At 27.4% G+C, this 12,594-nt stretch overlaps 1 protein-coding gene across 3 annotated transcripts; it reads right to left on the reverse strand.

Moving 5' to 3' along the window:
* Nucleotides 1–734: 734 nt before the first annotated feature.
* MRP (Multidrug-Resistance like Protein 1) lies at nt 735–12,349 on the reverse strand. Of its 3 annotated transcripts, none has more exons than XM_033335448.2 (22): nt 12,193–12,349; nt 11,948–12,097; nt 11,359–11,658; nt 11,121–11,258; nt 10,920–11,033; nt 10,633–10,832; nt 10,230–10,415; nt 9,511–10,144; nt 9,251–9,397; nt 9,091–9,175; nt 8,817–9,016; nt 8,234–8,735; nt 7,439–7,616; nt 7,214–7,340; nt 6,920–7,139; nt 3,788–4,008; nt 2,941–3,121; nt 2,730–2,838; nt 2,516–2,642; nt 1,864–2,386; nt 1,546–1,792; nt 735–1,475 (listed from the first exon to the last, which is right to left on the reverse strand). In XM_033335448.2, the coding sequence occupies exons 2-22, from the start codon at nt 11,990–11,992 to the stop codon at nt 1,361–1,363; spliced, it is 4,599 nt and encodes a 1,532-aa protein (XP_033191339.1). In that variant the 5' UTR covers nt 11,993–12,097; nt 12,193–12,349; the 3' UTR covers nt 735–1,360. The 3 variants fall into 3 exon arrangements, with proteins under 3 accessions (XP_033191339.1, XP_033191330.1, XP_076477092.1); XM_033335439.2 differs by lacking the exon at nt 3,788–4,008 and adding an exon at nt 5,194–5,414; XM_076620977.1 differs by lacking the exons at nt 3,788–4,008; nt 12,193–12,349 and adding an exon at nt 5,194–5,414 and having other exon boundaries at nt 11,948–12,179.
* Nucleotides 12,350–12,594: the final 245 nt, after the last annotated feature.

The following is a 12,594-nucleotide window of genomic DNA, read 5'->3' on the forward strand; positions in this document are numbered from 1 at the left end:
CTTCTACGAATATTTAATTTTGTCATAATTACCAGCAATAGAATATTTTGTTTATGAAAATAAATAAAAAGGAAAAACAGTTAAAGTTACTTTATTTTTATATAATTTATTGACTTTGAAATATTTTTATCTAACTTGATTTTCGAAAATGAGCATTAGTGTTGCTAAATTAAGGAATGAATTATTTTATTAACAAATTTGACTTGACATAACCAGGAAACGAAGCAACAATACTTGTGAATCAAATGTCTAATTTTTTGTATAAAATGTGCTATGAAAATGTCAATGTAATGTAGATTTATAAACAATTTAAAGTACAAATTGCTATACATATATATCTATAATGTATTCATAAAATACAGTTACTTTGAGGTCAAGGAACATCTACATATTCGTGAATGTTCTTGTATTATTTTGTTTAGTACCATATCAATTATAATTGTGTTCATATAAGCATTTATTCTCTCGAAGTAATTATCAAAAATAATTGAAAACAATGAAATGTGAGATTAAGAATACAATTATTATCGAGTACAATACTATAAATAATATTCATAAAACGTGACAAATTGTGAACGAAACAGAATTTAATTATTCTTTACTACATTTTAAAGATTGCATGGCATTAGCGAAGTCTATTATTTTGTATATTAATATACTGTATGTATAAAACGTACATAATTTATAATATTTGAAAAATTAAAATATTAAACAATAAAAACAAAACCTTCATATATTATATAAAATTGTAATCTTTTATTTTGTCTTAAATTCATAAATATTAGAGAATACTATTTACACAGCTTGAAGATGCATCATATTTGTCAAACAGTACAGAATGGAGTAACAATTTTAACCAAGACAAATCAACAGCAAAAGTAAATGATGCTACGTATTTGTATATATATAATTCCTGTGATGTAAAATAAAAATAAGGCAGTATGGGTATAATAAAGTTTAATGGAAATAAAAATAACTAAACAATACTGTTGTATTTTGTACGTTGCTTAAATTTTATATACTGTGTAAGCTTGAGCTTACAAAATTTAAATTATTAAAACAATATATACGTGTTTAAAAATTGTTGCTACTCAGCACAACTGTGCCGCTAAAATGGCAGTACTTTAAGTAACGGACATCCGTACTACTTTACAAATGGGCTGTGCTTGATAATATTTAAAAATGATGTAAGATTTGACTGAAAAATGCTCTACAAAATTTTCGATTCTTTCAAATCTAAGCATACCTTGCCTTTCTCTATATAAATGAATTGCTATACCTTTTGTTGTTATTATATATTCATAGATTAGAAATTATCATTGTTTCATTGCTTATACAGTATTTGCGATATGCATTTTATCTATGTAGCAAGGCCTGCATCTTTAGCTATACTACTGAACAAACTAGTCGAATTATGCAGCAATGTGTCTGGAGAATCATATTCCATGATGCGCCCATTATCCAGCACAATGACCCTATTAGAAGTTTTTTTATTTAATATCAATCATTACTTTGAAAATTATATTACAAACTTGTAAAACATACCTGTCTGAATCAAGAATTGTATTAAGTCTATGAGCTATCGTAAGAACTGTGCAATCTTGGAACTCTTGTCTAATTGTTGTTTGAATTAAATCATCTGTTTCTAAATCAACTGAAGCTGTGGCTTCATCGAGAATCAGTACTTTCGTTTTCCGAAGCAATGCTCTTGCTAAACATATTAATTGTCGTTGACCTATACTTAGATTCTCTCCACCTTCTGATAATTCATATAAAAGACCATTTGGCAAGTCTAAAACGTAATAAGACATTATATTTCCCACGTAATTTCTCAATACTATTTATCAATAAAATAGTATTCACTTTTTACAAAGGATTTAAGATGCGCATGTTCCAAAGCTCGCCAAATTTCATCATCAGTATAATAACTGAAAGGATCTAAATTTATCCTTAAACTTCCTGAGAATAATACAGGATCTTGAGGAATAATAGTCAATCTAGATCTTAGATCATGAAGTCCCAATTTAGTAATATCAATGTCATCGATAATAATCTTTCCATCAGCTGCTTCTATTATTCTAAATAGAGCTAATGTCAAAGACGATTTCCCAGCACCAGTTCTACCAACGATGCCAACCTTTTCTCCTCCCTTAACGGAAAATGATAATCCACGAAGAACAAGGTCTAAGCCTTCCCTATAACGAACTTTGTAATCTTTAAATTCTACTCGCCCTTGCAAAGGCCAATCTTTAGGTACTGTATAATCTGGATTTTTCCATGCTGCTTCTTGAGGGGTTTCTCCATATTCTTTTATTCTTTCTACAGCTACTATGTTAGTTTCAACATCAGAAGTCATTCGTACTAACCAATTCAATGTTTGAGTAACCTAAAGTGACAATTTTTATAAAAATTTGTTTTAAAATCAAGTTAATCAATATTTTTATTCATTACTCAGTAATGAAAGCAGTAATGAGTAGTGCATATATCTCATATCTCGTTTATATATATAACTTACTTGTAAAGCATAACTAACTGATAAACCAACTACACCAGATTGTATAGTGTCTCTACCTAATACAGCAAACAATGCAGCAAAGAAAATAATTAAATTTCCAACCATTTCTAAACGTACTGCTAACCATCTGCAACAAAACAATGAATCACATTTCATATAATCATTTTAACTTTAATATTCATTTGACATTAAAATTTGTAGGAAAAATTTATACCTGTTTGCAATTATACTAGGGTAATAGCACATCTGATTAAAATCTACTTTACTTTCAGATTCTTGAATAAATCGGTCTTGCACTCCAAATGCCCTAATCATCTGTGCTCCTAATAAATCAATTACTGATATTAACTATACATAATTATATATTTTTGCTACTTAATTATTCTAAAATTATAAATCAATAATAAAATAAATATTTTACATACCAGAAACTGTTTCACTAAAATGTGAATATATAGGAGATCTTGAAACAGATTCTAAACGTTTCAACTGTCTTGAGGATGCAACATATAAGCGTTGAACAAAGTAATAAATTACACTTATTGGTATTATGACTGCTATAAATTCTGGTGTACTAAAACTTATAACCACTAAAGTGGCTATGACCTGTAATATGAAGATAATATTCAGTAGAAAAAAATATTTCTTAAAGAATAAAAACAAAAGATAAAATCAAACACTCATATACATATAATCAATACATATAAATACATGTATATAATCATGAAATAGTAACCAGAAACTAGCTTTGATACAAAGAACTTATGAGTTAATGATCATGCAAGTTCTTAGATGAAGCACCCATATCTATATTTCCAGACATTAATACACAATTGAGTACAAAACTATATTCATTTCAATTAAAGAATGCTTGCACCAGCATCTCTACCATTTGCTACACAGGCATACTCTCTTCATATTTGGTAATTTTAACACAATAAACTATAATAGTAATTTATTGGAAGGGACACAATTATACTTGATCTCAATTTACACAATGTTTTTACACCAAATTATTTAAAATTACATATCATTATTAAATACTTAGAGTTCATTAAAGAACTATAATTGAAGTAATGTAATACATCATTCGATGTAAGATTGCAGAATGATTAAATGATCAAGATGTTTTTGATGATTATTCAGGAAATACCAACCCTTTAGCGAAATAGAAGTATATGAGCATCCAATGAATTATGATTTAAGGAATTATAGCATGGAAATGGTTATAGTCAATCATCTTAATTTGGTTCAGGTATTTCCAAAAATTACCTCAAACAAACAATAGATGCTATCGGAAATTTGTTGGGGAAGAGATGTGTCCAGTACGTCGACATCTTTAGCAAACCTGGAGATAATACGACCAGTAGGAGTCGTATCAAAGAAGGTCAATGGAGCACGCATCACTGCACGCAGCATCATTATGTGCATCTGGCGAGCAGCCAGCCAGCAGCCCAGTTGCGGTGCCAAATCGCAGAAAAAACTCGCCATCGCTACAACATCAGACATGATTTGCTTTCATTGTAACCATTCTAATAAAATGGTACAAATATGACCAAAATTTTTAAGAATCTAAGGCACTCTATAAATTCTTTCCATTTAATATTTTTATATGAATTTTTCATTGTTATTTTGAAGTTTTATTCAAAACAAATAGTTTATAATATAATTTATTATCATATAATAAGAATGGTTTGAAAGCACTATTCACTTCTAGTATCCATAAACAAATAGAAGTTCATTTCATCTATATTTTTTAACAACTATAAGTTTGTAATATGAAAAAATTAAAAATACTAATCTGTCTTATGTTATGCGAGGTGGTGAAGTTTGCTGTGGTGTGGCATGCCAGATATGAATAATGAAACAATACACAAGCAAATCAAGCATACTTAGAGAAGTTTCCATATTTGATACAAAAGATATGTACTACTTTGAAGCACAAGCAATGTTACTTTTTTATAAAAACATTGATTGTATAATTGTGTCCATTACCTTACTGATTATGATGTTATTATTGCTCTGTAGGTTTTTATACTATAGATTGTTGGTGACTGTATCAAAAGATTGTTAAAGTTGACATTTATTGCTAATTACAATTTTTATGATAAGATTTAAACATTAAAATGGTGGTTGATATTGATTAAACAAAATATATATTAACATTCCAACAAAATATATGTAGATATTAACAAAATACGGTCACCACACAATATATTTTATTATACTAAGGAAAACATAATCATGAATTAAAGTAAGATCTTATCTATCCCCAAATATAAGAATGAATTCTACTAGATTTTACATTAAGAAAATATAGATTATGAATAAAATCTCAAACATTTTTTAACGAACACTTGTCCAATAAGTTAATGTACTTTTGTGAATAAAATAACTATTGACTGACTATTATAATGACGTTAATAAATAGAAATACTTTCTTTTTCAAATAATCAGTGCATGAAACCCTTTGATCTGTATATGCATGCAAACATTTGTATTTCAATTTCTTTTTATATTTAAAAAGCTTATATTTTTTTATGAGCACAATTAGATATAAATGATTGGAACCATTATTAAACATAGCCACTGCGTAAGTGGATATAAACTTAATTCATAATCTTTGATGAGATTTAGAATTTGTTAAGCACAGTATTTACAACTTGAAAATATCATACCCCAAAGAGGCAAGTAATCCAAGAACGCAGTATGGATGGCAGCGTATTATCAATGACATCAGTGTCTTTAGAGAGTCGATTAAGAATTCGACCGGTTGGAGTTTTGTCAAAAAATGACATTGGGTTCCGGAGAACACGTTGCAACGTATTCTCGAAGAGATGCATGGAAGCGCGTATTGTTCCTTTTGCCAAGATTAATGCCCCTCCAAGCACTGTCACGCCTACAATGATTGGTGAGAACTTTGGTATATCATTAAACCTAACGATTATATATCAAGAATTGCATCAGTTCTTGCAATATTTCCACTTCACATACATTATAAATTTAAATGAAAAATTAATCTTTTTAGCAATAATATCGAGTTTTGTTATTTCTCACCATCTGCTTAATACCATGTGCAAGTCCCTTTTTACAGTCACACATGTATTAAGATGCATTTATAATTAAAAGATACTGATATTATTGTAGCATATTAACAGAACATGAATAAATCCTTACATCAAAATTACCTAACTTTATTTATCCTAACAAAATTAACTAAGTAACATAAATTAATTAATAAACGTGCACATTACTACTGTCATCTTTTAATCGCTATTATTCTTTAAACAAATTCTTATATTCCAAACGTATTCAAATTTTAGATACTACTTTAAATTTTTTCATTAATAAATTTTTTTCATTAATACTGATTGGTCAAATTTTTATGTTTGTGATAAAGTATAAAGTATTACATTACTGTCCTTCCTAAAATGATGTAGTATCAAACAGAATTGGTAAGAGATTGTAAAGATTATAGTATAAAAAATAACATTGAATGATAAATTTTCTTTGTTTAAGTACTGGTTACTACAAAGTGCATTTTTACGTAAATAATCATTGTTCTATTATTATGAAAAAATGATATAGCATGTTAATATTATTAGTAATTCAACCTGACTAGATAGAAATATAAAGTACACACTTATGTGTATATAAAAAATAAATAAATTTGCAGTTTCAATAACAATTGGATTATAATAAGTATGAAAATTTAAAAATATAAAACATATAAAATTTATATATTTTGATAATAGATAGGTAATAAAAAGCTTTGTTATCTCTCTACTTCATGCTCAAATATTATACATAAATATTACATGAGCTTATACATATATGTGAATTGATCAGTGAATAAAGTAAATAAGTACATGCGACATATTAATTGCGATAAAATGCTATAAAATTAATTTTGAACAGCAAAAGTAATTGAAATAATTGCATTTAAACATACATATATCTCTACAAAGCTTTATTTTATTTATAAATATTCTGTTAACACAGCAAACCGCACTCGCACTAATATTTTAAGATTTCGTTAGTATTTTAGTTTTAATTGCGTAATTTCAAACAAAATGTATAAGAAAAATATAATGGTTTTATAATGTTTATATACAAACAGTTAGTCACATACGCATTTTGTACAAGCACATTTTGTTTTATTATAACAGTTTAAAATTAATCAACAAAATTTAATTGTCTTAAAACTGTGTAGTCTGTGAAGGAACACGCCTTTAAAACAATATTTAATTTATGATAAATAAGACAATTACTGTACTGAAAAATACTTGGGATATTACATATTTTTGGGAGATAATCTTACCTTATATAATTGTTATTTGTAAAATTCTAATTCTAAGAAACACTAATCAAAAGACAAATAATTATAAATTTTTAAGAACATACCTTGACCAAGACCAAGTCCACCATAAACTCCAAGATACATATTTTGTTTAGCATGATCGACTGTATTATTATAAGTTGTTAAATTACTGTCTGACCATACACTGAGCCAAGCGTTTGAACCAATATTAAATCCTTGAAAAATAGCGTTCATTATAATTGTCGATATTGATAAAAACCAACCAATGGATTTGAAGTAATGAGAATAGACTCGCCATTTAACCTTGATAGTAAAAGTAATACATAAAATTACATTTTTTTCAATAATCTTATCAAATAAGAAAAATAACAACTTACACTTCCAGTTTCAGTTTTTTCCACCTCTATTAATTTTTCTCCTGATTTTGGAGGTAATAACTTCGTTTCTTTTATCTTATTGCTATTTTCGTAAGTACCAGATTGCTGACTACTTGTAGAATACTGTCTAAAAAATTAATAAAAGATCTACACATATAGATATATGTATATAAATAATAACAAATATATTTTATATAAATATAATAATATATAATATAATTTTACCTTTTCAACGAACCATTTAAGGATCTTTTATCAACCATTGAACCAGATTCACTTTGACTTTCTGACATTCTTGATCTACCTCTTGTTAATTTCTGTTGGAGTTCATTTGATCCAATTGTAGATTCCAAATGTTGTTTAATTTCATGCAGATCTGCCTCTGATCCGCCATCAGCATGTACTATTTCAAATTTGTCACAGAAAAATATAAACTAACATAACATATTAAAGGATAAATATCTTGAATAGTATCTTGAAATTAGAAAATAGTAATAGGATACACTTTTACATTAAAATAACAAAACCTTGAATGCATTCAGCAAATCATGGCTGTTAATTTCAATAGTTCAAAAATAAATTACAGAAAGAATTATAACACTAGTTACTTCATTTCAATAAGTCTCTGATTCAAATTTAACATGCAGTAAAATCTTACATGCATATCTTTCTCTTTTGAACAAAGGAGAAAATATATTATGCTACAAGAATAGTAAGAAACAAAATTGATGTGAAGGTTACTTTATGCTACAAGCTGGCTGATAAGTTTTAATAGTAGCAAATTGCAAAAAATACTAACATCCTTGATACTCTAATATCACAAGCCAAATGCAATATAAACCATTTTCTGGACAATCACATAAATTGAAGTAGGAAAAGGAATCGCAATTACTTTTTTCACTGACTTACGATTTCCAACTTAGATTCATGAAAAATATAATGAAAAATTAATACAAAATAGAATACCTAAATAGAAACTGAATAGAAGAAACTAGAAAAATTAGAAAAAGTGGTATATACCTTCTTGAAGATGTTGCACTAGAAACTCAGAAAAGGCTCCTCTTTTTTCTAAAAGTTCTTTGTAAGTTCCAACTTCTGTTATTTCACCATCTTTAAGAACAATGATGTTATCAACTTCAGGTAAATAAGTAATACCATGTGTGACAAGTATTCTAGTTTTCTTCCTAAGCAGACCACTAGGGCCAATTACGTTTTCAAATATATGTTTTCCAACATGTGAATCTACTGCACTCAATGGATCATCCAAAAAATAAGTATCGGAATCATTGTACACTGCTCTTGCCAATGATACTCTCTGTTTTTGCCCACCAGATAAATTTATTCCTTTTTCTCCAATTTCAGTTTGATCACCCGCAGGTAGCACTTTTAAATCTGGATTTAATGCACATGATTCAATTACTCGATTATATACATTTTTGTGCATTGACTTCCCAAATAAAACATTATCTTGTAACGAAGCATTTTGAATCCATGCTTGTTGAGGCACAAATGCTATAGAACCCTATTTATAAAAAAAACATATAATAACATAAAGAAATCTTTCATATTAAAAATTTTGACATTTATCTAATGAAGTATTTACTTTCGTATTGACTCTACCACTTATTTTGTCCATTTCTCCAAGAAGAGCTGATAAAAGAGAACTTTTCCCTGATCCTACAGTACCAACAACAGCTATCAATTGACCCTGTTCTACATGAAGATTGATATTTCTTAATGTTGGTCTTTCAATATTTTCCAAATCCCATGCAAAGGTGCCATTCTCAATTAATAATGTGTATGCTACATCACATTAATATATATGATATATCCAGTACATAATAGTCGCAAATATATAAAAATCATCAGAAACTTACATTCAGATGGATCATGCTGGACATTATTTGGATCTAACTCTTCTGAATTCATGAATTTATTAATACGTTTTACGGAAACATAAGCCTAGGTATTATACATTATATTAAAAAAGAAAAATCGTGATTGCATTGTAATTTAATATAAGAAATTTTTATTTACCTGAACCATGTTACCAATTATCATAGGTAATATAGAAAGTGGAAACCTTAAGATATTAAAAAGACTGAGTGAAACAAAAGCAACTTTGCTACTTAAACGATTGTTTTCATCTATAAGTACATAGGTTGCAAAGGACACCAGTGAGACCTACAAAGTTTATAAAAAAAAAAGAAAAAGTAAATAAATAATGAAAGAAAACAATAAAAACATAGGTAAACATAAAAATCATGTTCATCCTTAACTCATCTTTAAAAACTTACTAAAAAAGGTGCAAAAGACCAGATAAAACTTATTCCAGAATTGAGATATGCTGTTTCTTTAAGTACTTTAATTTCCTTTGCACGTATCTTCAGTATTTGTTCCTCAAATGAGGGTTCCCATGCATATAGCTTTAATACTTTTATACCATTAAGTACTTCGTTCATTAATTTAACTCTTTCATCTTTATATTTCATTTGTCTAATTTGTAGTGTCTTAACTCTATTAGTGATTAAGACATTTATTGGGATGAGAATAAGTAGAACAGCTAAACCAGCAAGCACAGCTGGCCCCAAAATTTCCCATAAAAAATATAATGCTAAAACTATCTGCATTGGTGCAGACCAAATCATATTTATATATGCCGTTAAATCCATAAATCTTTGTGCATCCACGGACATTAAGTTTACTATTTCACCAACTGTTGACTCTTTTCTGGCGGAATTAGATATTCTCAATGCTTTTCGATAAATTGCTGCAATTAACGCAGTACGTACTCGTAATCCAACTAAGAGCATACGATGAAAATATTGAGACAAAACTAATGTTTGAAATGTAGCTGTAAGTAAGAGTAAAACTGCATAAAAATAGCCTTTCCATAGCGGTTCGGGTTTCTCAATAAAATCGATGAGTAACCTATATTAGAAGCATCATTAGTTTTCAGCTATGATTTTATGTAATTAACTTTTAATATAAAGAACATTAAAATTCATTTGCTTACCTTAATATTTGAGGACTAGCGAAAATTACAATATCTTGCACGAATTTAAGTGCAGCTCCAAATAAAAATGTGGCACCAAAAGCTTTGCAAAGAGGAAGCAAAACTGATGATGTCTTTTTCTTATATTCATTATTAAAATCTACTCGACCAGACGATTTTCTGAATGATGCCTTAGTATTTTGTACACTAGAAACAGATAAAACTTAAGTTTATATTTATATGCTCAGCTATATATACGATTTAATTAACTTACCTACAGTAAGTCCAAAATACTCTTGTTAGCAAAAGTAAATTGATATCTTATTACTAATGTAATATATGATAAAATTTATTTGATTCTATTCATTCATTTTTACTATATTTTTATTCTCTAATATTAAATATTTATAAATATCACACTTACTTGTTACTTTTTTGTGCACTTTTATTCCAATATTTGTTGAATTTAGGTACAATTTCTTTAGCTGTGTCTTCTGGATTTATTGTCCATAAATCTGTAGTTTCTAGGGGTGTTTTAAAACCTTTCCATGCCATTGAATCAAACCAAGTAAAAAAGATTTTTGCTGGAAACGAAGATCTTTGTTCTGGACATGGCTTTTCAACCTATAAATACAATATAGAGCATTAAATCTTAATGTTTTATTTCATGCATAATGTCACGTATTAAGAATATGATATATGTTTACTTACGTTGGGATATTCTGAATATTTAGGCTCTGCATCAACCAAGAAGTTCAATAAGAATAGAAATACCACTATTGGATAATATATCATGTATGATACAAATGGATAAGTAACTTCATGCTAAAAAAATGATATAAAAAGAATTAATAAATTAATAATGAATTTATATCAATTGTTTGATTATTTACTGAACCCATTATTACATACGTTATTTATATATAACCTTAATAAACTTCTATATTGAACAACTCCGCATATGGTAAGGAGAAACCAAAATAAATATAACAGTCCAGAGGTTTGCATGCCATATTTTTTATTATATATTACTAAAGTACCTGCCTTAATCTATAAAAATGTTAAAAAATGATATTACTAGCATGTAAGTTCAAATTCATTAATCTTTTGTGTAATCTATTTTAATAATCTATATTCTAATAATACTTACAAAAGTAATAATTTTTATAACTGGAGTACAATAATCAACATTATAAACTTTGACATAAGTACTTCTATGTATAGCTGTTCCTATGTCAACAATACTAAGTATAATCAATGCTACTATGAGTATTTGTTTTAAGATAAATAACCATGTATATGGGATATTTTTGCTTTTACTGTTTAAAAAATAATAAATTTCTATTCCAGAGAATAGCCATAAAAATGTACATGGCACCCATATCAACACAGTTTTCTGAAAACATTCTGTGATGTCTGGATCTTCTGTATTCCATGTTAAACTATTATTCTAAAATGTGGAGATATGAATTATTATAACATTTGTATTAAACATATATTATTATAGATTATAACAAAAATTCTTTCTTAATTTAAACAAAATTACATTATTATATTTCGTTTTGAAATTTGTTAAATACTACTAAAACAATACAAGTAATATGTTTTAATATCTCTATTCTTTAATATTAAACATAATATTATATTTTCAAATATCATATATAATCTATAGTTTAATTTAAAAATCTTATAATACAAATAAAACAAAAACATATCGAAGGTACAAGTAGAATTCTTACCCAAAAGTCAGTACCGCAAAATTGATCCATAGTATGATCTTTCATAAAAATACATTTGCTACTTCATAGGTTTTTTCTTCAGTTATATACCCGAATTACACTTATCGGTACCCTTTTATAGGTTTCTTGAGCAAGATAAAGTGTTTTACACTACACACAGATATCAGTTAATTTCAATAAATGATCTTACTCAACTAGAAGGCGTTCAATTGAAGAAATATACAATTACATTATATGTATATTACCTTATATATCTATCTAAAACTAATTGGTACACAACTATCCGCTCACTTTCTCAAACAAACGTAAACTGTGTCTGAATAGAGACCGATTCACATTTTAACATTGGCTTATTTGCCCAATCAAGATGCATTACGTCATCGCTTACATTACATGCGCAAAATTCTGAAATAACGGTTCAACTTTTAAAAAGATAGAATTGTTTGTAAAACCGAAAATGGAAAACTCGATAAAATGAGAATAATAGAAACTTTTAAAATGTATCATAAGTAATTTATATGTTATTAATAAAACAATATATTTAAAATGTAACATAACTTTTTATTAAAGTATAAGAATTTCTAGATATTTTATTTCTTTTAAAGATGTATATCTAGTTCTTTATTTTCATTACGATTTTACATTCA

Source organism: Bombus vancouverensis, chromosome 8 (genome assembly GCF_051014615.1).
Source record: "Bombus vancouverensis nearcticus chromosome 8, iyBomVanc1_principal, whole genome shotgun sequence".
NCBI lineage: Eukaryota > Metazoa > Arthropoda > Insecta > Hymenoptera > Apidae > Bombus > Bombus vancouverensis.